General features: G+C 52.5%; 6 protein-coding genes across 6 annotated transcripts; 1 reads left to right on the forward strand and 5 right to left on the reverse strand.

The window, feature by feature from the left end:
• Positions 1-260: 260 nt before the first annotated feature.
• Positions 261-2468, forward strand: AYO20_04980 (hypothetical protein; the record flags this gene model as incomplete). Its single annotated transcript, XM_022643274.1, has 2 exons — positions 261-304; positions 356-2468. The coding sequence occupies 2 exons, from the start codon at positions 261-263 to the stop codon at positions 2466-2468; spliced, it is 2157 nt and encodes a 718-aa protein (XP_022500842.1).
• Positions 2469-4081: 1613 nt separating this feature from the next.
• On the reverse strand, positions 4082-6652 carry AYO20_04981 (hypothetical protein; the record flags this gene model as incomplete). Its single annotated transcript, XM_022643275.1, has 6 exons — positions 4082-5541; positions 5594-5822; positions 5880-6303; positions 6360-6431; positions 6490-6559; positions 6631-6652. The coding sequence occupies 6 exons, from the start codon at positions 6650-6652 to the stop codon at positions 4082-4084; spliced, it is 2277 nt and encodes a 758-aa protein (XP_022500843.1).
• Positions 6653-7715: 1063 nt separating this feature from the next.
• Positions 7716-8709, reverse strand: AYO20_04982 (hypothetical protein; the record flags this gene model as incomplete). Its single annotated transcript, XM_022643276.1, has 2 exons — positions 7716-8614; positions 8679-8709. 2 exons carry the CDS (start codon positions 8707-8709, stop codon positions 7716-7718), a joined length of 930 nt encoding a protein of 309 aa, XP_022500844.1.
• A 692-nt stretch (positions 8710-9401) lies between these two features.
• Positions 9402-10999, reverse strand: AYO20_04983 (hypothetical protein; the record flags this gene model as incomplete). Its single annotated transcript, XM_022643277.1, has 2 exons — positions 9402-10810; positions 10873-10999. The coding sequence occupies 2 exons, from the start codon at positions 10997-10999 to the stop codon at positions 9402-9404; spliced, it is 1536 nt and encodes a 511-aa protein (XP_022500845.1).
• An 846-nt stretch (positions 11000-11845) lies between these two features.
• Positions 11846-18107, reverse strand: AYO20_04984 (hypothetical protein; the record flags this gene model as incomplete). The annotated part of the gene is made up of 10 exons (XM_022643278.1): positions 11846-13404; positions 13456-13670; positions 13742-14222; positions 16359-16496; positions 16575-16847; positions 16919-17060; positions 17117-17593; positions 17652-17714; positions 17818-17872; positions 17989-18107. The coding sequence occupies 10 exons, from the start codon at positions 18105-18107 to the stop codon at positions 11846-11848; spliced, it is 3522 nt and encodes a 1173-aa protein (XP_022500846.1).
• An 839-nt stretch (positions 18108-18946) lies between these two features.
• Positions 18947-22260, reverse strand: AYO20_04985 (hypothetical protein; the record flags this gene model as incomplete). The annotated part of the gene is made up of 3 exons (XM_022643279.1): positions 18947-19386; positions 19449-21129; positions 21223-22260. 3 exons carry the CDS (start codon positions 22258-22260, stop codon positions 18947-18949), a joined length of 3159 nt encoding a protein of 1052 aa, XP_022500847.1.
• Positions 22261-22391: the final 131 nt, after the last annotated feature.

The following is a 22391-nucleotide window of genomic DNA, read 5'->3' on the forward strand; positions in this document are numbered from 1 at the left end:
TGCCGAAGTGCAATGCACTCTCAGTGGTCCTGGGGGTTCGGGCACATTTGGATGTAGTGAAAATAATGTTGATTGTTTAACTGCTTGACTGTCTTGACTGTACTGTGTAGACGCGTTCCCGACGCGATTTGGAGAAATTTAAAAGTTGCCGCAGTTTGCGGCTCTTGTAGCATCAACCCGAATCCACATTGACCACAAGTTCACACAACCAAGGATTGTCCGTTCTTTCCTGCTTTGAGGTCGCGACACAATCTTGCAGAATGAATCGATCGGCTCTGAGACAGAAAGGGCGATGGCAGCTCAGGTAAGTTCACCCTTCACGATTGCTGTGGCCTCGTCTGACCTTACAATCCAGCTATGAACTCCCACACGAAGCATTCAGATCGCATGTCTACCCTCGACAGTCCTCAAATGGCTCGACCGTCATAGTCTACGGGCACGGACAAGGCTTGCGCATTGTATGGTATGCTGGCAAGGGCTTCAAGCCATCAAAGAAAGAACTCCCGCCACCAAAGACAAATGGTTCTGCGAAGAGCAACGCTATGGTCATCGACCTCGACGACGAGGACGATGACACGGCAGGGAAAGCAGAGGCCGACATAGGACCTGCCGAGTTCAAAGAAGATGAGGAGGAAGTGGACCCGTCGGCACCATACCGGGATGTACTTCGGTATATCGACATACCCTTGGGAACAGCTGCCTCGAGGGTTGCAGTGCCACATATTGTGAAGGATCTCGCCCAGGCTCCTCCAGAGTCATGGCCAGCTGTCTACAGCGACCGCATCATTATTGCTGTCGCTTGCGCAGACCTCAGCATACGAGTCATATCTGCTCCCCTTGATCCACCTGCTCCAGGCGTACACGACATTTCCAAGATGGGTGTACGAACATTGAAAATAGAAGGTTCAAACTCTCATCAACAGTTCATCTCCGATATAGCAATCACTCACACTGGTGTTGTTTCGCGGGAGCAAATGGACCTCGAGGAACAATCTCAGGCTAAGGTGCAGACTCGCTCACAATCTCAGCCTAAGCCGGGGAGTGCAGAATCCGAATCCGAGCGATGGTCACTTCTGGTTGCTTCAGTGTCGTCGACTGGTGCGGGACTGTTACTGATTCATCAGATTCCGCTACACAAAAATCAATTTGCGACGAATGCTGATTACCCTGTCCCGATTCGACGGACGTATCTTCGGTCGTCGTGCATCAACGCGAGGGTTTCGTTCAATACTTCGCCTTACCCTGCTGAACGACATTCAACTTTGCTCATTACGGTCCCGGCAGATTCCACTGTCAAGGTTTACCAGGTCTTCCCATCACATACTCGGGAGCGTCGAGGATCTAATGCAACAGCTGATTCTGTTTCCAGCACGCGCTCGACGAGAATGCCAGGCAGCGATCGCGGGAAATTCCTCATCACGCTGCTCCCATCCTTCAGGCAGGAGATCACGGAAGTTGCCCAGCAGAGACGAAAACTGGTCCTAGATGCACGATGGCTCATCGCTGGCCGTGCTGTCGCAGCTTTGCTCGAAGATGGCGAATGGGGGATCTGGGACCTCGAGGCTGTGGGGCCTACATCTTCCAGCTCTGGTGCCAACCTCCTTCGCGGGCACGGAAATATCTCAGGCATTCAAGGTGGCTCCTTGACTCGTTTCGCTGTACGATCACACCTCTTGGCCTCCGTGGATTCTAAGCAGAAATCTGCTTACAGTGAGGCACAACCAACATCCGGCTCTTTGGCGCCGATGACCCCGTCGACCCGCAAGGTACGGTCTGAGGGTTTGTTCCAAGGCTCAACGTCTACAAATAACTCATCAAAACCAAACAGTCAACGATGCTACGGGTCAATCTATGTCGAAGAAATGCTTCCAAACCGAGTAGCACACGACGAGTCCGTGCTCATAAGCTACGCACATGAAACCGTGTACATCTCTTCAATCCTCTCTTTATGGAAGGGCGAGTCCAAACCAGTTCGCCTTCCGCCTCCAAACTTAGGGGGCCAAGTACCATTGTCACTCAGTCTGCTTCCTAGCTCAGAACTTTCAAGCAATGGGTTTTCTGGGAGCAGTATCTTCGACAACGCAGTCTCTCCTGACTTCATTACACAGACATCTCACCGCCTCATTCTCTCGCTCAACCCGCTTTCTCCACGTTCCAGCGTCGCCGATCCGTCTACACAAACGATTGCGGCGCCGTCGGACCAAACATTACTCGCGTCTGGCGATCTGGATGTTGAGGGCATGGACCGCCTCCTTGATGACATGGGTGGTATGGCAGCAACAAAGAAACCGATGAACCTCTTCACCAAGAGTGTAGGGTTCCGCATTGATGATGATGAGGATGATGGTGACGAGGATATTGACATGGGAAGCCCAACACCAGCGAAAGGCAGGGGTTTGAAGATCCTGAATGGGAAAAAAGCGTTCGAAGGTGAACCAGCCGCAAACCCAAGGAGGTTGTTCACATGAATGCTCTGCAATCCATTCCGCACGAAAAGCTAATAGATACCTTCATCTTCCCAGCCGGAGTTGGCTCTCTTTTGTTGGCAAACCACACCGGCCCCTTACGATCCCCTCATTGTCGAACTCGGTTTCTCCTTGTACATCATCCAATTTCTACTCCAGCATTCGAATTCGCGGGGGGTTCCACATGCATTACAATTGGCCAAATGGCGCCTTTGTTCTCCGAATGTCATGGTCAGCTTGTGATCAACTTACAGAAGGTCTTCGTTACATTTTTTCCATGCGACATCTGGTCTATTCCTTTTCAACGACATTTCCTTTCCCCTCTTGGTTATACTCATGCCTGCTGTATTGATGCAGCCAGTTCTTTCAGATTGCCGATGACCTTCCCTCCCCTTCTCTCTACTATGTTCAATCCACATATGTTTTCTACATTTTCATCGCGATGCAAGGTGGAGCCCAAGGTGAGATTAATACCTTGACTCAATTCTCAGGCTCAGTATTCTTCGCGAAAGATCAAACCCCCCAAGACAGAAACCTCCCCCACCCCTTTTATCCTCATCTCGTTTTTCACCTTGCCTTGTGCGGGTCATTCCCGACGGTGTGACACAAAGGAAGGGAAAGGTTCTGTCTTTTTTCGAGCCGCCAACCCATTCTGCCGAACAGGCAGATCCATTTCCTGAAGTACCTCTCTACGCACCTACCTGTCCCTGTCCCGTCTCTCTTCTCCTCGGAGAAGAAGCAGGCATGGGGTGGAGTGGGTGATGTGCTGGGTATGGATGGGATATGGAACAAGTATTGGGAATCGCAACCTTTTAAACTGCCGTCTACGGTTCTCAAGCGGATGTTGTTGGCGGCTTACATTTACAAAAAATTGACACCCTATCAGTGTCACATCTAATACTGTACGTTTGATGTTTGACCACTTCAGCAGTGTTCTTCTTGTCCCTTTCGAGCATCTTTTGAATTGTTTTTTCTCCTCTCTCTGATGGTTTTTTACTTTGGTTTTTATTTGATTTTCCTTTGGGTTGGGTAATTCGCTTTCCGCACAAGTTCGTCACCTTCGTCAGGCTCGAGCTATGCATGCCCGCGACTCCTAGCAGCACTAGTCTCTACATATTTGATATTTGTCGTCCCCGGCTTGGCCTTTCCCTTTCGGAGTCTCGATTCAGCCGTATATCCATCTGCATTCCCACCGCCTTGGTGGACGCTTTCCTCGCTATGCAAAATGAGGAGGTAGATGCCCGTGCAAACAGGAACGCAAATCACACATCCGGACACGCGGGACCCAGCCGTCTCCATTGGGACCAAAACTCTGTCGTAGCCACGGTGGTCATGGAATGGCTCGACACATCGCCCAGACGGCAATGCTGCAATCGCAAGGTGATGGAGGAATGCCCCGTTTCGACGACTCGGACACTCTTCTTCGAGATCGACCTGACCTGGCTCAGCCTGCCGCATCAAAGGGCAAGCTCCGTTGCCGAGGTATAGGCTCGCCTTGTGCTGTTCTCCTGATGACCTGGTCGACTTGACCTTCAAGGCAGAAATCCTCATGCTGGGAAAACAAATGACAGTGCATGCAGATTCAAGACAAACGCATTAGCCCGAAACAAATGCTCTCACGCAGAATATCCCAATGCCGCCAGCTCTTTCCTAACCCCTTCCTCGCTCTGAATCTTCCTCATCTGTGTATCTTCCAGTTTTTCTCCCCCAGCGAAGCGCATCTTGAGGTCCTCTATCGCTCGGATCTTCTTCAGGAGGCCGCGAATTTTCTTGTCCTGGGGGTTGCCACCAGGGGTCATTGGGGAGGTGACTTCCAATTCGGGAGGGAGTTGTGACGATTGAGGAACAGGTGGGGGTGGGGGCATAGGAATGGTTGTGTTGATATGCGTCGGCGCATTGCTGCGAGGTGTCTTGTTTTGCTGATTGGCATTGGATGCTCCCTGGGCAGGGCCTTTCGGTGTGCCATTTGCAAATCCGTGGTGCCGCTCATACGTTGAGCTGTTTGTATCACCGCGCTGTCGTCGGCTGTTGCTCCTGCTCCGTTCCTTCTTCGGTCCACTGGGCGGCTCAAGACCAGGCGCGGGCACATAATTCCTACTTCGGCTGCGCTGGTGGCCACGACCATCCGGACTTCGGCTTGGGCTCTTCCCCCTTCCACCTTGTGGTCGTTGCTCCGGCGCGAGGTTGCTGGGTTGCCCACCGCCTTGCTGTTGATCCCGGGCTGCCGCCGCCGCCTTCTTTGCTTCTCTCTTCTTGGCATTCTTCTTAGCAGCCTTGGACAGTGGTTCTCCGTCTGCTCCTTCTCCAGTTCCTGTCAAACTCACCCCTCCTCCAGGAGCAGCTCCAGGAGGAAGAGGTCCCTTTTCTTCGGCAGGCTCGGCACCTGGAACAACCCGTTGCCGAGGCTTCCCAAAGCCATTGATGTTGCTTGAGAATGACGAAATGCCCTCGCGAACGAATGCGGCACCACCTTCGTCTTCGCGCTTGAATGCTAGAGGCGTGACCTGTCCACGAGCTCCTGGTGGTCTGTACGCACCGGCAGGTTTACTGGGCGTCTTGCGGGCTGCCATATATTCCATGGCACTGCTATGCGCTGCAGGAACGTCGGCGAGCGGGTTAGCAGCCAGGGGATATGCATCAGCCGATTGTGGTCGCCAACAAACATGATAGAGCTCATTCAGATCCTGGTTATACATCAGCGAACCGCCCGCATGCCAGATACGGATGCCGTTGTCGACTCGCAACCTGGGCGAGGTAGTTGCTGTCAGGATATGAAGGCCGTCAGGAGACCATTCACACACGCTTGCATTACTGGCCTCGACGGTACAAATCTTGGCGAAATCTTTCTCCAGATCATAGATGTCCATCTGGCCAGCAAGATTTCCGAAACCGGCGACAAGAACAAACCGTCCGTGGGGTGAGAAAAGTACAGTATTGCGCGGTCCAAGAGGAAAGGTGTGTACTGGCTGGGCTCGGGAGTTGAATATCACAGTCTTTGCTGGCATGTAGCCGTAAACCACAGCAAAGCTGTTGGATTTCGGAGACCATGCAACGTCGTGAATGGGGCCCTCCTTGTCTAGAGCACGTTAGCACTTGCACGTCGCGACAGAAAATAGCGAGTAACGCACCCAAATCTATCCTTGAGTCGAAGCCACCGTTAGCACTGAGGAGGTAGAGTGTGGTCTCTCCGTAGTAGCTCTTGCCAGTCTTGTCGACTTCGGTTTGTGCCAGCACAATCAAAGAAGAGCCGTGGTCATTCCACTTGAGTTGCACTTTGTCACCTTTGAAGAAATTCTTCTGAGATATGGGATTAGTGAAGTTTGGCACATTGTACACTCGCACAGCGGCTGGTTGTCCCTATTGTTCTGGTCAGATCCAGTAAAATATAGGCTTGTGAATGTCGCGGAGGTTTACCTTTCTCTCCGGCACGAAGACTGCAATCGTGTGACTCTTCCCGGGCGACACCGCAAAGTCCGTCACGCCCTCGACTCGAATTTTATTCCAAACCGTCGTCAGGTCGTGGCTCTCGTAGATTTGCACCTCATTGGTAACGACTCTCGCACAAAATGTCTCATCATATGTGTACTGCAGGTTCCAACCAGTCTGAGACTTTTGCACGAATCTGGCGACCGGCTGCTTGTCGACGCCTTCCGCCAGCGCCTTCTCGTCAATGACCAACCACACCTTGAGATTCTTGACGGCGTCACCGTTGTCATCCTTGGAAGGGCGTTGCCATGTGATGATGTAGGTACCCTTGGGCGAAAAACCCAGTTCGAAAACGTTCTCGGCGGGGAGGGAAGAGATGATAACACCCGTGTCAGCGTCGATGATGTTAACCCTTGTTTCCAGTCAGTCCACCTCACTTTGGGTCTCAAGTGCGGTCTAATAGCATACTTTTCCGGGGAAGCCCATGCGAAATATCGGCCGCAGGGGGAGTAGGAGCAGCATCGTAGGTTTCCTTCGGGTCTGGGAAGCGGATCGTTAGCAAGTGGCTTCGTCGGGCAACATAGCATCCATATCGAACCTTTGGAAACCCGACAGTGGCTCGTAGTTGGGTGCACCGTTGACCACACCGATCCCCTTAAGAGTCCGGACTGTTGTATACAGTGTCAGCGACAAGACCTGGGTATCTTCTGCCACGTCCGCTGTCTAGGACCATACATACAGGCAAATTGTGTGAGCGCCATTTTCCTTGGGTAGTCGAGCACAGTTGAGAGGAGCGTTCCCAGCAGTCAAGATGGTTAGACTTTCTCAGACAGGGGGCGTGGATCTGGCAGGAAGAAAAAGCTGGGTGGCCAACAAGGAGATTTGTGTCAAAAGGTATCAACAACAAAAGGCCTGCGGACTAGGAAGGTTGCGGGTGACGGCAGCGTTTGTGGCGGTGAGACTGTCACAACTCGAGAGTCTTTTCCTTACTTGATAACTTAATATCAGCGATTGCAGGAAGGGACAAACAAATTGGACAGGGTGACGAGAGGGGGGCGGTGGAGGGAAGAGAGATAGAGAGGGAATGGGAAAGAAAGCGACAAAAAAATGTGTCCAGCGGAAGAGGACCAGGTTTCGTGAAATGCCAGGCTAGCGGTAAAGCCTGGGCGCAGTCATGCAAAAACTTCATTCTTAATAACGGTGTTCCCTGTGCATCAGTGGCATCCCCCAGCACGGCTTAGCCTGCCTCTAGGACCTCCTAATAATGGCCCTGCGCTTACTTAAGGCAGCTGCCTTAGCCAGGGCGAGGGGCTCGAGCGCCCTGGACTAGCAACTAGCCTAATGTTAGACCGCTACTTGAAAGGGATGTTCAGCCTCGCCATCAACATCAGCTGTTCGCTTGCCGCGTGAGTTTTGGACATCGCGACGAGCTGGAAGAACCCTGTCCTCCCGACAGTTGTCCCTGACCTCCTCTGCGAGGTCTCGATAATATGAGTTGCTACAGATTAACTGACTCGGATATCCATATTAGCCTTTGGTAACGAGTGTCATTCTTCCTACACGTGTCCCCTGGCGATCCCAGCCGAAAAGAGGGTAAACAGACCCTCAACGCCCTCGTAAACACGCCATAAACCACCCACCATTGGGCAAGTCTCAAGAGCTTCCCGCTACAACACCCAAGTTATTGATAGTCGTACAGTCACAGAACACATTCGCTCATGTTCCACCAAGAGCAGTCTTGCTTCAGTAAACCCGGTTGTCTCACTCTCTAGCCAGGTACGACTCTGAATCAGCACGGTGGAAATCTAACGCAACGCCGTTGGCTCATTCCTTCTCGAAGGGAAATCTGCCCAATGTCTGCCCCTCCCCGGGCTGCATCGATTGTTGTGCCTGCTCCAGATCTCTCAGTCGATCGCGCATGACTTCCTCTGCCATCTCAGTTCCCATGCCCGAAAATCGGTTAGCATGAGGGTGTGTTGAGTGGTCATCGACCGGTGGAGCCGGCTGCATTGTCGTGTCGAGGAAATTCTGGTCGTAGCTCATCCCGTCCATCATCTTGGGGTCGGTGCTTCCTGCAGCAGCACTGGGGGTAATGCCACTCATAGGTGTGCTCTGCCCAGAGCCAAACATCGGTAGAGTGCCGGTTCGTGGAGTCCACGGAGCATTGACATTGGTGCTCTGTCGAGAAATAGAGGCACGAGTGTTGTAAGGGGTAGAGACGGGGCCGCTGACTGTGCTGCCTGCCCCTTCACCGAATCCGACCAGACTGGCCTTATCCTCGTCACTGAATCCACCGGTGCTCGAAACCCCGTCATCCGGGTCTTCGCTCATCTTATCCGCATCGTAATCGACACTACCACTCGCCCAAGTGGTTCGACCACCTACGCTGCCCGTTGCGCTGGCACTCCCAACAGTACTTCGTTCTTTGAATTGAGGCGCATAATCAAAGCCTTGACCATGGAAGGCGCCAGAGCCGGGCGCAAGGTGTCCTAACGGAGTAGGTCGAGATGTCGCAACTCTCTCCAGGCCGGCGAGGCGAGAGATGCGATCGGCTCGTTCGGCTTCAAGAGTATTTGCCGATGCGGCCGCTCCTCTGCCACCATGGCCGATTGATCCGTCTTTTATGGCGACAACAGATAATGCCGAGAGAGACGTGGTTGTGGAGTTGGGGGTGCCCGGTCCCATTTCGCTGGGCGTGGCAGGGTCTGAAGGAGGCGGAGGGACTATACGCCCGCACTATTAGTTTCGCCACAAGGCTGTTTGGCCACAGGGGGCTCAATTACATACGGTTGATTAGAGTAGGACCTCTGTTAGGCATGATTGCGACAGATCCGTCTTTGCACTGTGGATCGATACAGGAGCCGGCCCCGATTGCCTCGTAGTTTTTAACGCGTGTACAGCAAGTGAACGGAGCGGCTGCCGTTGGTATGAGAGTACTAGATATAATCAGGGTATCATTCTAGGAGCGCGATGTGGTCGAGTACGGTGTGGAATGAAACGCTAGGTGTGCTTGCGGCAGAGGGGGGGGCGGCTTTTGTTCTGAATACTTAGGTGCTATTGCGGGGGACAGGACGGCGGAGGAAGTCACCAGGAGGGCTTTCTCGGTGAAGATATTGTTGGCGACAGTGATAGACACAGGAGGATCGATCCTGGTGAATCTAAAGTGAAGATGAAAAGGGAGGGCTAGAGTCAAAGTTTAGGGCAGGATAGGAATTCGCAGGTTGCGCGATGCACAGACAAACTAGGCGTGGGCTTCAAGTTCCCCAGAAACGCATGCATGCACGTCGCAGAACTGGCAAGTTCCGGTTGGCTACGTCATTTAGATCTAGTCTCACGTGACGAGATTGCGCATAGCAATGCACGTGCCACAGTATCGGCTATGGAGTACCTATGTAAGGGGTACCAGCGAGAGGCGGCCTTCCTCAGAGCTATGGGAGCATTCAATGCTTATTGTGGCTATGACCATATCATACAAAGTGCGGTTCTTAGTCAATCGATATCATCTCTTCGTCACTGACCCGCCCCAGCTCTAGCAGCATCTACCTCGCGTTGCAGGGCAGCAAGGTCCGCCAAAATGTCTCTGGGGTCACTCTTGGGAGAACTTAAATCACTTCCTCCGCCATCTGCCACGTCCAGGTGCGCCATTGATGGCCTCGTAGTCTCCATACTACTTCGACTAGAGCCTCTTCCTCGCCGGGGAGGTGGTAGTGGAGGTGGTAGTCCCTGGCTCAGTCGCTTCGAGTAGGATGGGCTGGAATTGAGGCTCGGCCTTGTTTCCCCATCCACCAGGTTCGCGTCCTCCGCAATCGAGGCCACATCGAGTGATGGGCGGCGGTCGCCCGTCCCGTTGTTCCGTCGCGCTGGAGGTGGCGGCGGAGGTTTCGTTCCAGAGCTGGAAAAGGATGGGCTCGGAGGCCCGTCCGTCTCGCTGAAGACCGAATAGCGAGATGAGCTGCTTCTTGCCAGTACTGGTTTCTTTGGTGCTTGCTGGCTCTTCCGTCGAGTTAACGGAGGCGCTGGCGGCACCTTCTTCTGAGTATCAGACTGTCCGGCGCTGGCAAGTCGATCGCTACTAGGCGTTTCGTCAATTGAAGGCGACTTCAGACTCGGTGCTTCTGAGCTGACATTGCGGGTTCCGGGCAACGTCAGCGAATTGATAAAGCTGTCAAACTTGGCCGTTGGTCCTTGCTCTGTCTCCCGGTCCTTGAGGGATTTTCCACGCCTGCTCTTTGGCGGCGGGGGTTTCTCTCCCTTCTCCGAGATAGTTCCAAGCTGCGCTCGATATATGTTCGCCTCATTACCCTCTAGATCATCCGACGTTCGAGGACTTTCATCGTGCGCAATTTGTACAGTCTCGAATATCGAGCGTTGTGAGATAGACGCCGTGTCCGCACTGGAACCACTGTCACTTACAGGATTGGGACCTGATTGAACACTCTGCACCGCTGTATCGCGGGATGAAGAAGGGCCTCGATCTCCTGTTAGTAACATCCTCTTGAATGCGTCCACGTCTATCGTCGATTTCGAGGAGCTGCCAGGGTCTTTCCCAGCGACGGTCGATTGACCACTGACCGGTCGCCGTGGGATGCTTGCAAAACGCCCCAGCGTCTCTTTTACAGCATCTTGTTCGGAGACCTTCGTCGTAACTGATACAGGTGCAATTATCTCATTGTTCACTCTTGCGTTCTCCAATGCCTGCTCAATGGCATTATCATCCTCGTCGGAAGCTTCGGCCGCAAAAGGATCGCTCGCAAGCGCTTGGCTGTAGTCTGTCGGCGCGGGCAAAGGGGATTTCGGGCTCGAGAATGTAGATGGGAACTCCTGTCGCGTAGATTCAGGCGAAGGTGGATAGGAGACCGGCGAGATGGGAATGGCCGGAGGAGAAGCGAAGTTTACATGTTTCTGCGGGGGAATGTGGACTGCTTCAGCGATTCAGCAAGCCGCCAGCATGTTTGCGAGAATGAACTCAGCACACACATACCTCTGGTATCAAGAGAAAGAGCGCCAGGACTGGTGCCGCGAGGATCCGATGTGAGACTAGGAATAGGAGTGTTGCTTCCGCCAGAACCTTTCAATGAACTACTCTTACGGAAGGGATTTGTGGACATGAGGTCTCAACAACCATGTAACCCGCATGAGCGCTCATTGATGTGTGTTGGCCAGGGAGATTCTGGGGGAAATCAAAGAAATAGCGTCCTGCCAACGAGAATGAACTTTGGTCTTGCGAGGCCGACTGGCATCGGACTGGGCCCTTGGATAAGCAGAGGATGCGGAACCATGTGGCAGAACCGCCCGCAATTCGGGATTTCGTGGTTCCTGGTGCATATTATCGCGACACCCCCCAGTTACACTGTGAGCAAGCACCAGGCCACTTTTCCATCCAATGCACATCCATGCATATCTCGCAGCCGGCTGGATCCCACAAAAAATATTACCTCCCTCTCAGGGTCTGATGAGCTTGTCAATGTTTAGATGTGGACCATACCAGCTAAGAATTCCTTCGCCAGTCCAAACTTACAATTATGATTAACACCAGCCGACTAATGGCCGATCATATCTCTATCTATCAAGTACTTAGTCTTCCAGCTTAGCTCATGCTTTCCATAGCTTGATAAAAAGCTCATATCCAGCTGTCCAGTCTCTGGAAGTCCTCTGTCGTGTATGTATCAGTGTCTCGTCTTTCGTGGGGGAGAAACAAGGTCCCCTAGTCGTGATGGAAAATAAACAGTGGTCCCGTGATGTACAACTTCTCTTTCCAAGGAATGTCCTCTGTTCGACATCTGCGATAGCACTTCTGATTGAAGGCGGATACAAATGGTCGACAAGTTCGATAGAGCAGTGCCAGACTGACGCGAACAGGTCCTCCAAACTCCAAACTCCAAGGCTGATGCAAATAATCATGGTTTACGGTGAAAGTGCGGATTGCGTAAAGACTGTGGTTGGCGGTGGGTGAATCAGGTTCGAGCCTTGGTCTGCTTCCATCCATCTGCAGTCCATTGCCAGGTTTTCGCACCCTTGACAGGATGAAGTAGCATGGGGCGAACGACTGTACGGCCGTACACATCCTCCCATTCTTGACCACCGCTTTCGAGCGCTGTGATACCGAGGAGGCGTTGGAAAATCGGCATGGCTTGAGCAGAGCTGTAGTACCACGTCATGTTGGTCCACGCATGTTCGTTCCACTTGCTAAAGGTGCTATTCCAATAGCCTCCAGCCTGGCCAAAGGGTCCCCCGTTGAACGTTGATTGCAACGCCTCGGGAGTCCAAAATCGATCGGCAAAAATAGGGTGCGGGAATGTGGTGGATTTCAGCCCGTGGTGGAGACACATGGTCTGAGGGAACATCTCTGCGTCAATGTGATGCCCATTCTCTGCATTTTCATAATTCATGATTTCCAGAACGCGTCGACTGACTCTGCCTTGCGCAATGAGAGTGGCCCTCCTCGGTGTCGACGAGCCCTGGGCATAACCCCAGAGGTAGTTGCGGAACCACCAGCCAGTGCCAGTCACGTTAAAGCTTGGGAGAAAGCCAATCCAGTCAGCATCTTCACCGACACCCCATTCGAAATTATCTTCGTCCTCTTTTGGCGGCTTAGGACCACGAGGTTTGACCCCTTCGACGGACACCGGCCCCCACACATGGTGAGGATCTTCCTCTGTGGTTAAATTGCGGAAATCGGTGTCAAAGTCGCCATGGACGGAGGGGATATAGACTCTCCCTGCTCGTTCCCAGATGCCTTTTCGGGGTTGGTTGCGCCCAAAACTTTCCACTGCTTCGAAGAAGTCCAAGTAGTGGCCGGTATAGCGCACGTCGAACTCCCATTGATAAAAGAAATCGAACTCCGGGTGATTGCGAGCAAACCATTGGATGATCATCCAGGGCGATCGGCCAACAAAAGCATGTTCAGCGAGGTTTGAATACAAGCTGCGAATCTGAGCGTGGTTCCAGACCTCTGTCATGCTTCGAAACTCGGGTGGGATGTGCTTCTCGATCGTTGCTCTCGGCTCGTCCTCGCCAACAAAGAGTGGGATATGTTCGTCCTTGACATGGAGAAGAAGAAATACCTGATACTTCCCTCCGCTGGCCAAAGAAGCCTCTGCAATCATTGCGCGAATATTCATCACGGCGTCGGCAGTCCATTTTGCACCGGTCCAAACACGAATGAGAATCGCCGTGCGCTTAGCCTTGTTGACCATGCCGGGTTCTAGCGTCGAGGAGAGCGTTCTGGACGAAGATTTGTCATGTTTGTGTCGAAGATTGGAATATTGAATCGAGTTAGCAGGTCGCTCTTTAAGTGGCCGAAAACGGTGTCTGTTGACGACAGCACAGTCATCCTGTAATTCACCCCAGTCAACCACGTCCCAGTCGACGTCGCTCATCTTCTTCATTTCTTGGACATCAGCAGCATCCCACTGATCGAGGCCATACGCCTGAAAACGACCAACGCGATCAAAAGATACACTCCCATCCAAGCCAGACGCCTCATACGATCCAAGGCTAGGCTCGACGGCACCTAAATATTCCAGTCAGACATGTCCAGGCACCGTGAATCGCATATTCTCACCATTTGCTTGACCAGGATACGCCCAAACGGCGTCTTCATAGCTCTCGTTCAATGGCACACCACGCGGACCAACGCAGGATACGATGTGTTCCAAGGGTTCCTGAAAAGCTCGATAACCATCATAGCGAACAAGGAGAGGACTCGTCTTTTTGCAGTCGATTTCACCAGTCTCACAAGCGCGCAGATGTGACGTTCCACGCGTCAAACCGTCATGCCTAGTCAAATTAACACGGTCAGAGTACTGACAAAGACATTGATTGGCTGCCAAGGGCATGTGGTGACATACGTTGGAAAGTCTTTCCATATCCATTGCTCTTTCTTTGAGTTCTCCAGTGTCATTTCCATCAACTCATCCTCGGTTGGCGGTGGAGGTGGAGGCTCCGTGATCTCTGGGGTCTCTATGATTTCAGGGATATCTGGTCCTTGAGGAACTTCTGGTATTTCTGGTGCGGGTTCAGGCGGTGGAGCGGGAGGTGTTGCACTCATTATCTTGACGAACAAAATGAAGCCGGCAAACGTGGCGATTACTTTTAGCACCAGACGTAACCGGGGCATGCAAATCTGCCATCTTGAAGGCTTCTTCCAAAAGTCGCGGCTGGCGGGTGACCAACTGGGCGGAGGTGTCTCGGGCTCAACAGGGGAGTCTTCAAGCAGGCCCATCTCGGAGCGGCTGCCAGTGATGGTGAGTCTTCGGGTCATACGCTTCTTCCCGGTGCAATTCGAGAAAGGGAGCGACGACGTTGATGTGATGTGGTATGGTAACAGGCCTAAATGAGTGACTGAAGGTGAGGAGGCGCGTAGGTGCTGGAGTGAGCGTCGACGTTGATCGTGATAGAAGAGGATGCGGAGGAGATTGGGATGTTCGTAGGTGGACCGAGCGAAAGATTTGGGGGCGTCATGCAGATTGGGCAGTTGCTATCAAGGTTGAAAGGAGGAGGGAAGCGACCGGCGTGTAAGGAGGTTTGGCTGAGTCGACGGCGAGTGCAATAATGTACAGACAGGACACACGTGTGGATAGCAGGCACAGCCAACTCGACAAAGCGAATGAGTCGAAGCACACACGTATCGAGAACAGTATAACGGACACAGCGCAGACAAGGAGGAAACAACAGATCCCCAAAGGTGGGAATTCAGAGGAAAGATAGACAAGAGACAATACGGAGAATCCGTATGCCACTCTGGGGCAAAGTGGATATGGAAATTGAAGATGCATTGAGGCAAAGTAGACTAAAAAAACTACCTCTCTGACCCTGGTAGAGCCCGCCGGCTCCATCTGTCTTAGCATGCAACCTTCAAGCACCGTCCAAGTCTCAAATCAGCCATGGCGGCTGGACCACCCTGCAAACAGTGTCCAGGGCACAGAGACGATTGGCCTTTGACCCGAGACGCGGGTGGTGGGACGTTTGCACGCAATCAAGGCTACGGGCCACGAATTGGGCGGGTCTGGCTTCCCTCTGTCCAGCTCTTCATCCCTTTGTGTACTCTATCTAGACGAGATACTCGGTGTCTGGAACCAGTATTGATGCATCCTGTCTCTTTGACCTGTCTCAGTTAAATCGCGTCCGGTAGATTTGAGGAGGAAGTTAAGGGATTTGGACGTAGGATCGCAATCGATGAACGGCCAGACCGGGGGGTCCTGGAATCAAGCTTAGCTCCAGGATCAGGTCAAGCTTTTTGAGATGGATGTCCGAGCTGCAGGCTCAGATCCCATGTGTAACCAGCAACTGAATGGCGCCGGACAGACGACGTGCATTCAACGGGCGGGCTGATATGTGAGGGTAGAGAAAGACAGATATCAATGGCGCCATCTAGTGCTTTGATGATGATTTGATGATGCGATGATTCCGTGAACGAGCCAGTCAAGAGCTTGTGAGTGTATGCAGCCAGGATACAACATCCGTTGTAGGGTTTTAGATCTGGTAGGTAGGTAGGTAGGTAGGTACATTCTTCAGAGGACGCGCAAGCTTTTTTCCTCTCTCCCACCTGCACAGAGTAAATCCTTCCACTTCATTCAAACTCGACTCGACTTACCACAGTACAACTTTTTCTTGTTGAGGTATTGACGTCACTGATTGGATTCTCTTCCCCACCAACCAAAATGTCCAACCCCTAATGCGGGTCTGTCTCGAAGGGTTGATTCACACTCAGAGAACGAAGAGACAACAGTGTCCTCTCTTTTTTGTCTCTTGGTCTCCTCCTATAAGCTACCCTGTAATCCGGACTTTATACGAGTAAGCTTGATACAACAACTGTCTTGTGGATTGCCTACGCCGAGTACCCCGTACTCTACGAGGTGCAACCCACACCACCCTACCTGCGTGCCTGGGTACTGATGACATTCCCCAATGAGAGAGATGGGACCCAAGGTCCCGCTGTGCCCGCTTTGCCTATTCCTCAAACATAGCCATCCAACAAAATCCCCATCTGCTTTGTATGAGCAGTCCCAGAATTCCCCATCTTACGTGTTTGATCTACAATCCCAGAGTGTTCCCACCCGTTTCAGAATTCCTTCAGGAATTTTGAAAACTTCTTTTCTGGACACGCCAGTTTTCCACCCAGCCACCCTACATTATTGCGGAACATAACTGCACGACTTACATCCGCCCCAAGTCATCGCCACGACCATCATTACTATTCTCATTAGCAAAAAAAGCGGCGTCGGGCCTTGCATACACAGAACCCCACTATCCACATCGCTGAAACCTGCATGTGTGAGCAAGAAATTGTCGGTGGAAAGCAAAACTCAGCTCCGATAAGGCAAGTGATCCCACCAATCTTCTTTTCCATTGTTAACATGCCAGTGCATGTCAACTCTCATCTTGCAGCCCGCGGAGTCCGCAATCTACGAGTAGTAAAGCTGTCGACCTCATTCTACCATTCGTACTCCGGCCCGACCAACTTACAGAGTTCGTCCTGCTCAGCCGCCTCGCTCTGCGCCTTGGGAACTGAAAAATCGATATTTTTACCTTCTGCTTTCTCCGCCTCGGCGTGTCCCACTAGCACAGTCCGTACCTTGTCAAGATACCATTTGACCGCGTGTTCTGTTATCAAAAGGCGGGGCTTCATCAGCTGCTGGATACATTTTCCGGCACGGATCGTCAAAACTCTGGTATACATACCTTCAATCGAGTGCAGTCTGCCTAACCCCAGAACCCCAGATTGGAACCCTTTCTGGGCGTTAATGGCCAATTCAACGTCCTCAGTCTCGACGAATCGCCAATATCCAATGTCATGTTCCATCCAATGGTCGTACTCCGCACTAGGTTTCTGCATACTCGACCTCCGATAGGTTTCGCTTTGATACGATGTCTCAAGTGCTCCCGTTGCGTTAAAGCGAGCAATGAACAAGAGGTTATCACTAAATATGATGGCACCGATCGGGAACAACCAGGCTAGAAGGACAAGTTAGGCATGGCCTCAGTGTGACTGGTCCTTCCCTCCGGGGATCATAGGACCGACTTACTGATATATGCTTCTGATAAACCTTCTTTCTTGGGAGGCAGGAAATGCCGAGATGCTCCTATTCCTTGCCGCAGGTAATACTGGTCTAGTGCAAAGTCCTTGGGCAGAGTTGTTGGATGGCCTGTCTGGCAGTGGTAGCATTCCTGACACCGTGTTACCGAAGTCCACTGGAGGGCAGCACGGAGCAAGAGACACCAACCTGGAATCCATCCGCGAAAGTTTTCCAGTTGAACTCGGTTCCCGCCACAGAACTCTTCCAGGTATGATCATACTCCCATCCGTCGTTGGGAAAGAGCGCAAACTCGTCACCAATCTCCTTTCCTGTCTTTGTCGTGGGCGCTGGATCGAAGTCGTCACCAAATTGCTCCTCGAAACTCACCGCAGGAGTCTCCCTTGCATCGAAGTTCACAAAGATGAATCCCTGGGCGGTCACATGGGTGTGGATCTTGAAAAGCGAATTTTGCTTGGGATCAAAGTCTGGAAGATTGCTGTACTCTCGAGCTTTGTGTAAGTCTCCGGTGGGAAGATACGACCAGCCGTGAAATCGACATGCCAGGACCGTGCTGGATCCGCTGGACTTCTGGGTGACCGGGTGGCCTCGATGCCGGCAGATGTTGTGGAATGCGTTGATATTCCCGTCTTTGTCTCGGATAAGGAAGAAGTTCCATCCAAACATCTCCAAACGTTCTTCAGCTTGGAGAACAATTGACTGATGGGGTATCTCAAAGCCATACCTCGAGTGTCAGGTAATCCCCTGCTTTCTGAAAGCGCGCCTTGAAACTCGCCACGTGCCACAGCTACATTAAGGCCAAGTTAGATCTGTTATTGATCCGGGTTGGCGACCACAATGCAAGTGGTGTCTCGACGCGAGTCCAGTACTAGAAGTCACACAAGCCTTACCGTGGAAAACAACGCGCGCCGCTCGAGCTGGAAGATCTTCTCGTCGCGATACCATCTGGTGTGTTGTCGGTCAGCAGTCTGATCATAGCGTGTGGCTGTGCTCATATCGTCCCAGGTAAACGGAATCAACACGCGCAGGGAGGTGCTGTGGCGCCAGCTCCAGCTGCATACCTGGAAGGTGCCAAACTCAACGTCTTCCTCCCCAAGTCGACCGGGCGGAGGTTCTTCTCTCGCCCCTTTTGGAGGTACCCGCCATTGGCAAGGAAGTTTGTGCTGTCAACGGTTGTCATGGTCTGGTAGGTGCGTATACGATCTGTCCTAAATGTCACCCTCGCTTCGACCGCCTTTCTTGTTATCCCTTGGACACGAGATGCGCTCAACCGGGGGGGGGTCCGGTGCAATGGATGTCCGCAAAGAACAAGTACTAGTGGCACAGCGCGCGTGCTTTGGAGTGTCTCGCTTCTCCAGGATGCCAGAACCAGACACAACAATGAACGAGGGTCCAACCTATCTATCTAAATCGGGTCGGGAGTGAAGGTGTTTATTATACCTCCACGCTCCTGAGATTTCTTGTCATTCATTGATAAGACCCAAAGCCGATTTCCCATTTATCATCCTTCGTAGAATTTACACCAATGCGAATCTATCTGTCACTTGGCCCTCCCCGTCCATTAACTGCCCCTCTCATTACCCACGGAGAAGGCCGTCTGGGAAACAAAGCGAGGGTTGTTTTGCTGGATCCGGACAAGGTCGAACGAAGATCGAGTGAGGCGCTGTCCTCCACCTTTTTCTCCCCTCCCAACGCAACGGGGCTACTCTGGTCTAGCGCAGAAACCAATTAGACGCGAGGGAATTGAAATGAAAATGATAGGGTGTGATACCGAATCACTGGGCATGATGGTAGTCCCTGGTTCTCTCACTCACTCTGTTGGTACATACATCATACATACATGCACACATACTACATACGTATCAAAGGTACCTGGCAAGCCTGGGTACATCCATCTCGGATATGTCCCCCTCTTCTTTCCGCGCTCTCTCGTGTCCTCTTCTTCGTCTGCCGACTACTACTCACTCTAATCGGAACTTGTAGAGAGTTTCGCACAAAGTAATTCGAATTAATACCATCTCAAATCGCCCCAATGCCCAAATGTGTAGCTGAACCAACTTTCTCCGGAGGGACCCCCACCACCCACAACCACAATGGATGGATTGACAGTATCATGCTCAGCTTAGAATCGACCAGACTGATCGCGCCGGCCGCCTCCGTAGCGGGGACCCGTGTCTGGTTCTGGAACCGGCACTGGGCTTCTGTTTCGTCGCCCGTTCGTTTTCGGCACTGGGTGAGATCGGCGAGACGGGCGAGAGCGACGACGTCGATGGTCGGCCTGCCGCGGTGGCGGCGTTGGTCGTCGAGGTGATCAGACTGTGCAGGAACAGGCTGTCCCCGCTGCTGCGGATGCTTGTGGCGCGGGAAGAAGGGGAGGACGACGACGATCGGGATGTCGCTGCCGTTGAAGCAGCCAGGAGCGAGCTGGAGGCTGAGGTCGAGGACGAGGAAGAGGATACCTGTCGACGATGGCCACTGTGACGACTCTCTTTGTTCGTCGTGTTGGTGGGGACTAACCCACCCAGTACTCTCGGCTGTTGCATCGCGCTCGTGGATGAACTCTCCCCCATCCCCGCCCGGGTGCTGGAATGTTGGTCGAGGTAGATAGCCGGCACTTTGGGCACTGGCGGTGTCGGTGGTCGAGTGTTCACGTAGTGCTCTGGTGCGTCCCAGCCCTCTGAATGTGCTTGTAACCGCCGTCTCCCAGCTTGTAGAGGGGCTGGAATTGAAGCCGGAACTTCAGCATGGTCCTTGGGCGATGTCGAGTTTGCTCTACGGTGCAGAGCACCCGACATTGCCATCGGGACTAGGTCGGTTGTCGTTGCAAATCTCATGGGTGCAGCGTGTGTACGAGGTTGGCGGTTGAGTCCATGACTCCGAGCTGGCGGAGAGCGCGGCGTCGTGGCAGGGTCAGCGTTTTCCGGGGCGTTGTCACCGGTCATCCACGCAAAGGCGGTGTTGGCTGTGAGGTGTGGTTTCTCGTCGTTCGGCTCTGGAGTGGTAGCTGATACATCTAGACTGTTCAACAAGTGCTGGGACGTCGCTGCAAGCTCGAACAGAGAGCGTGCTGGTGATGCACTGCTTGCCGGCGACGGTGACAGCACCTCTTTCCACGGCTCCTGTCTGCTCTCCTGAAGAGGCGCATTGTCAAGGCGAGGCGACGAGTCGATCCCACGTGCTTTGCGCTGCACGTTTGTTAGATATGGCCCAACTGCTGTGGCCGTTTCCTTGGTCAAGCCAACCGGCTCCTGACCAGCATTCAGGGCCTCGAGCATCAACCGCCGATTTTCGTCTACCATGTTTTGACGTCTCTCTGAGAGGAAGCCAAACCATGCGCGATCTGCTGCGACACTTACCAGCAAAGGCTCGAAATCCACTCGGGATTTGTGCTCAAGTCTGGCCAGCTTGCTCTCATTAGACAGTGTCAGGCCTTGGAGTTCCATTGTGGCATTCATTTGCAGGGCGTCTAGTTCGGATTGATGCTTCGAGAGCATTTCTTGTTGTTTCTCTTCGCGCTGCCTCTGGAATCGTTCCTGAAGACGGCGTTCTCGTGCTTCCTTGTCCTGCTTCCCGCGGAGGTGCAGCTTAATTTCCAAGAACATGTCGTCTTCCAGCTCTTGCTGCTCAGTGTCAAAAGTTCTCACCTCCATATCGTGTCTTTCCTTGACGCTGGTGGTCCTCTTCGCAATATTGGATTCCATCTTTGCCAATATCTCGCTATTCTCTTCCTGTTGTCGCGCCCGTGCCTCGTCACGGAGAAGCATATATTGTTGTTCGGCGTTCAAGTGTCTGTTGTCCAGGGTCTTCTTCTGTGTTTGCAGAATACCGTTCCATGCAGTCTGGATTTTATCACATGTTTCCTCGACCGAGAGTTTGAGAATCCGTCGCAATTCTTGGGCCATTCGTTCTTCTTCAGCTCGCCTATTGGCCTCCTCTTGCAGGCGCTGCTCCTCAAGCCTCGCAAGTTCAGCCTCTTCTCTGCGCCGCTCTTCTTCTTGTCTCTGTTCTTCTCTTCGACGTTCCTCGGCCTGAAGTCGCTCCACCTCCTCGACTTGAGCGATTATTCGATTGATCTCCGCAGCTTCGGCATCCGCTATCTCGGCCCTTTCATCTCTAAGGCGTCTCAACTCTTCTTGACGGTTGTTGTCGTCCGCCTCGGTGCAAGCGCAACTCCGCCACTTTGCGCCACAAGAGTAACAGAACTGCGCACCACATTTACAGGTCATGTGTCGGCAACCTTGCGAGCGCTGGTAATCGTTAGCCCGATTCTATAACTTAAATAAATACAACATTACCTCGACCATGGTGCGGCACTTGAAACAACGTCGCCAGCCTTGCAGTTCAGCGAGCACCATCGTGGCCTCGAGACCGAAGTCTTGAGGACAATCTGCAGAATCTCGATGAGCCAAGCCGCGACATATACTGCAAATCTTGGTTGCACAATGGGGACATCTCATGTTCAATATGCGGATGCGTTGTAGCTTTGAGGGTGGGATCCATTTCAAGCATTTTGTGTTCGGGCAATACCATCTTTCTTGAGGTGCAATGGCATATTCAGCAACCTTCTCTTTATATAACTCCCTGTGTTTAGCGTCGAGTGACAACAAAACCGTCTGCAATGGAATCTCTGTCAAGCAACATTTGGGCGGAAAGCTAGATTCGTTTTGGAGGGCGGTTGTGATCAGGGTCGTCAAGCAGGACTTGCAATATGAGTGGTTGCAAGGAAGTTTCCTCGTCTCGTCCTCGGAAGCCTCTTCAAAGCAACTTGTGCATTCAACCTGAGTCGCAGACTTTGACAGTGTCTTTGCACTGGCAGAAGCCTGCAATGACTCCCTGTCCGCTTTGCCCTTGAGGGTAGTGATAAGGCCCAGCGTAGACCCAAGAACTCCGCCTCCAAGGTATCGTGCTCTCAGTCGACTTCTCTCAGAACGGCGCTCGGACTGTGTGCTTCGAGATTCAGATGTGTCGTCGTTGTCAAATCCCTCAGCGGCCACAGAGCGACCATTCGATTCTGTAATCGTCTGATGAGGATTGTAATCGTCTTGTTCATGGACAGAGTCTCGAACATTAAACCCTTCCGTCGGTTGAACAGTTTGCCTCTCATTGCTTGGTGGCGGTGGAGGGAGGTCAGGGGACAATGACCAAGCAAGAATTTGTTTGAGCTTTTCAGGCAAGTTCGAGTCGTCTTCATCTCCCCGTAGCTCCGGTGGTATATTCTGTACTGTCCAGTCGTTGCTGGGCCGACTATTGAAGTCGACATCCTTAAAAGCTTCCCAAGTCTCGTCTGGGAGACGCTCCTCATTGCTGGAGGCTTCGGCGACCTTTTGTGACATTGAGACGTACAGATAGACAATGTAGCAGGTTAGAAGGGATAAAATCAAAGAAGTCAGGGAAACAAAAGTCATTGAATACTATGAATGGGAAGCTGCATCGCCCCGCTTGGGTCGTGACATGGAAATGAGTA

Source organism: Fonsecaea nubica (assembly GCF_001646965.1).
Source record: "Fonsecaea nubica strain CBS 269.64 chromosome Unknown Scaff27, whole genome shotgun sequence".
NCBI classification, from domain to species: Eukaryota; Fungi; Ascomycota; class Eurotiomycetes; order Chaetothyriales; family Herpotrichiellaceae; genus Fonsecaea; species Fonsecaea nubica.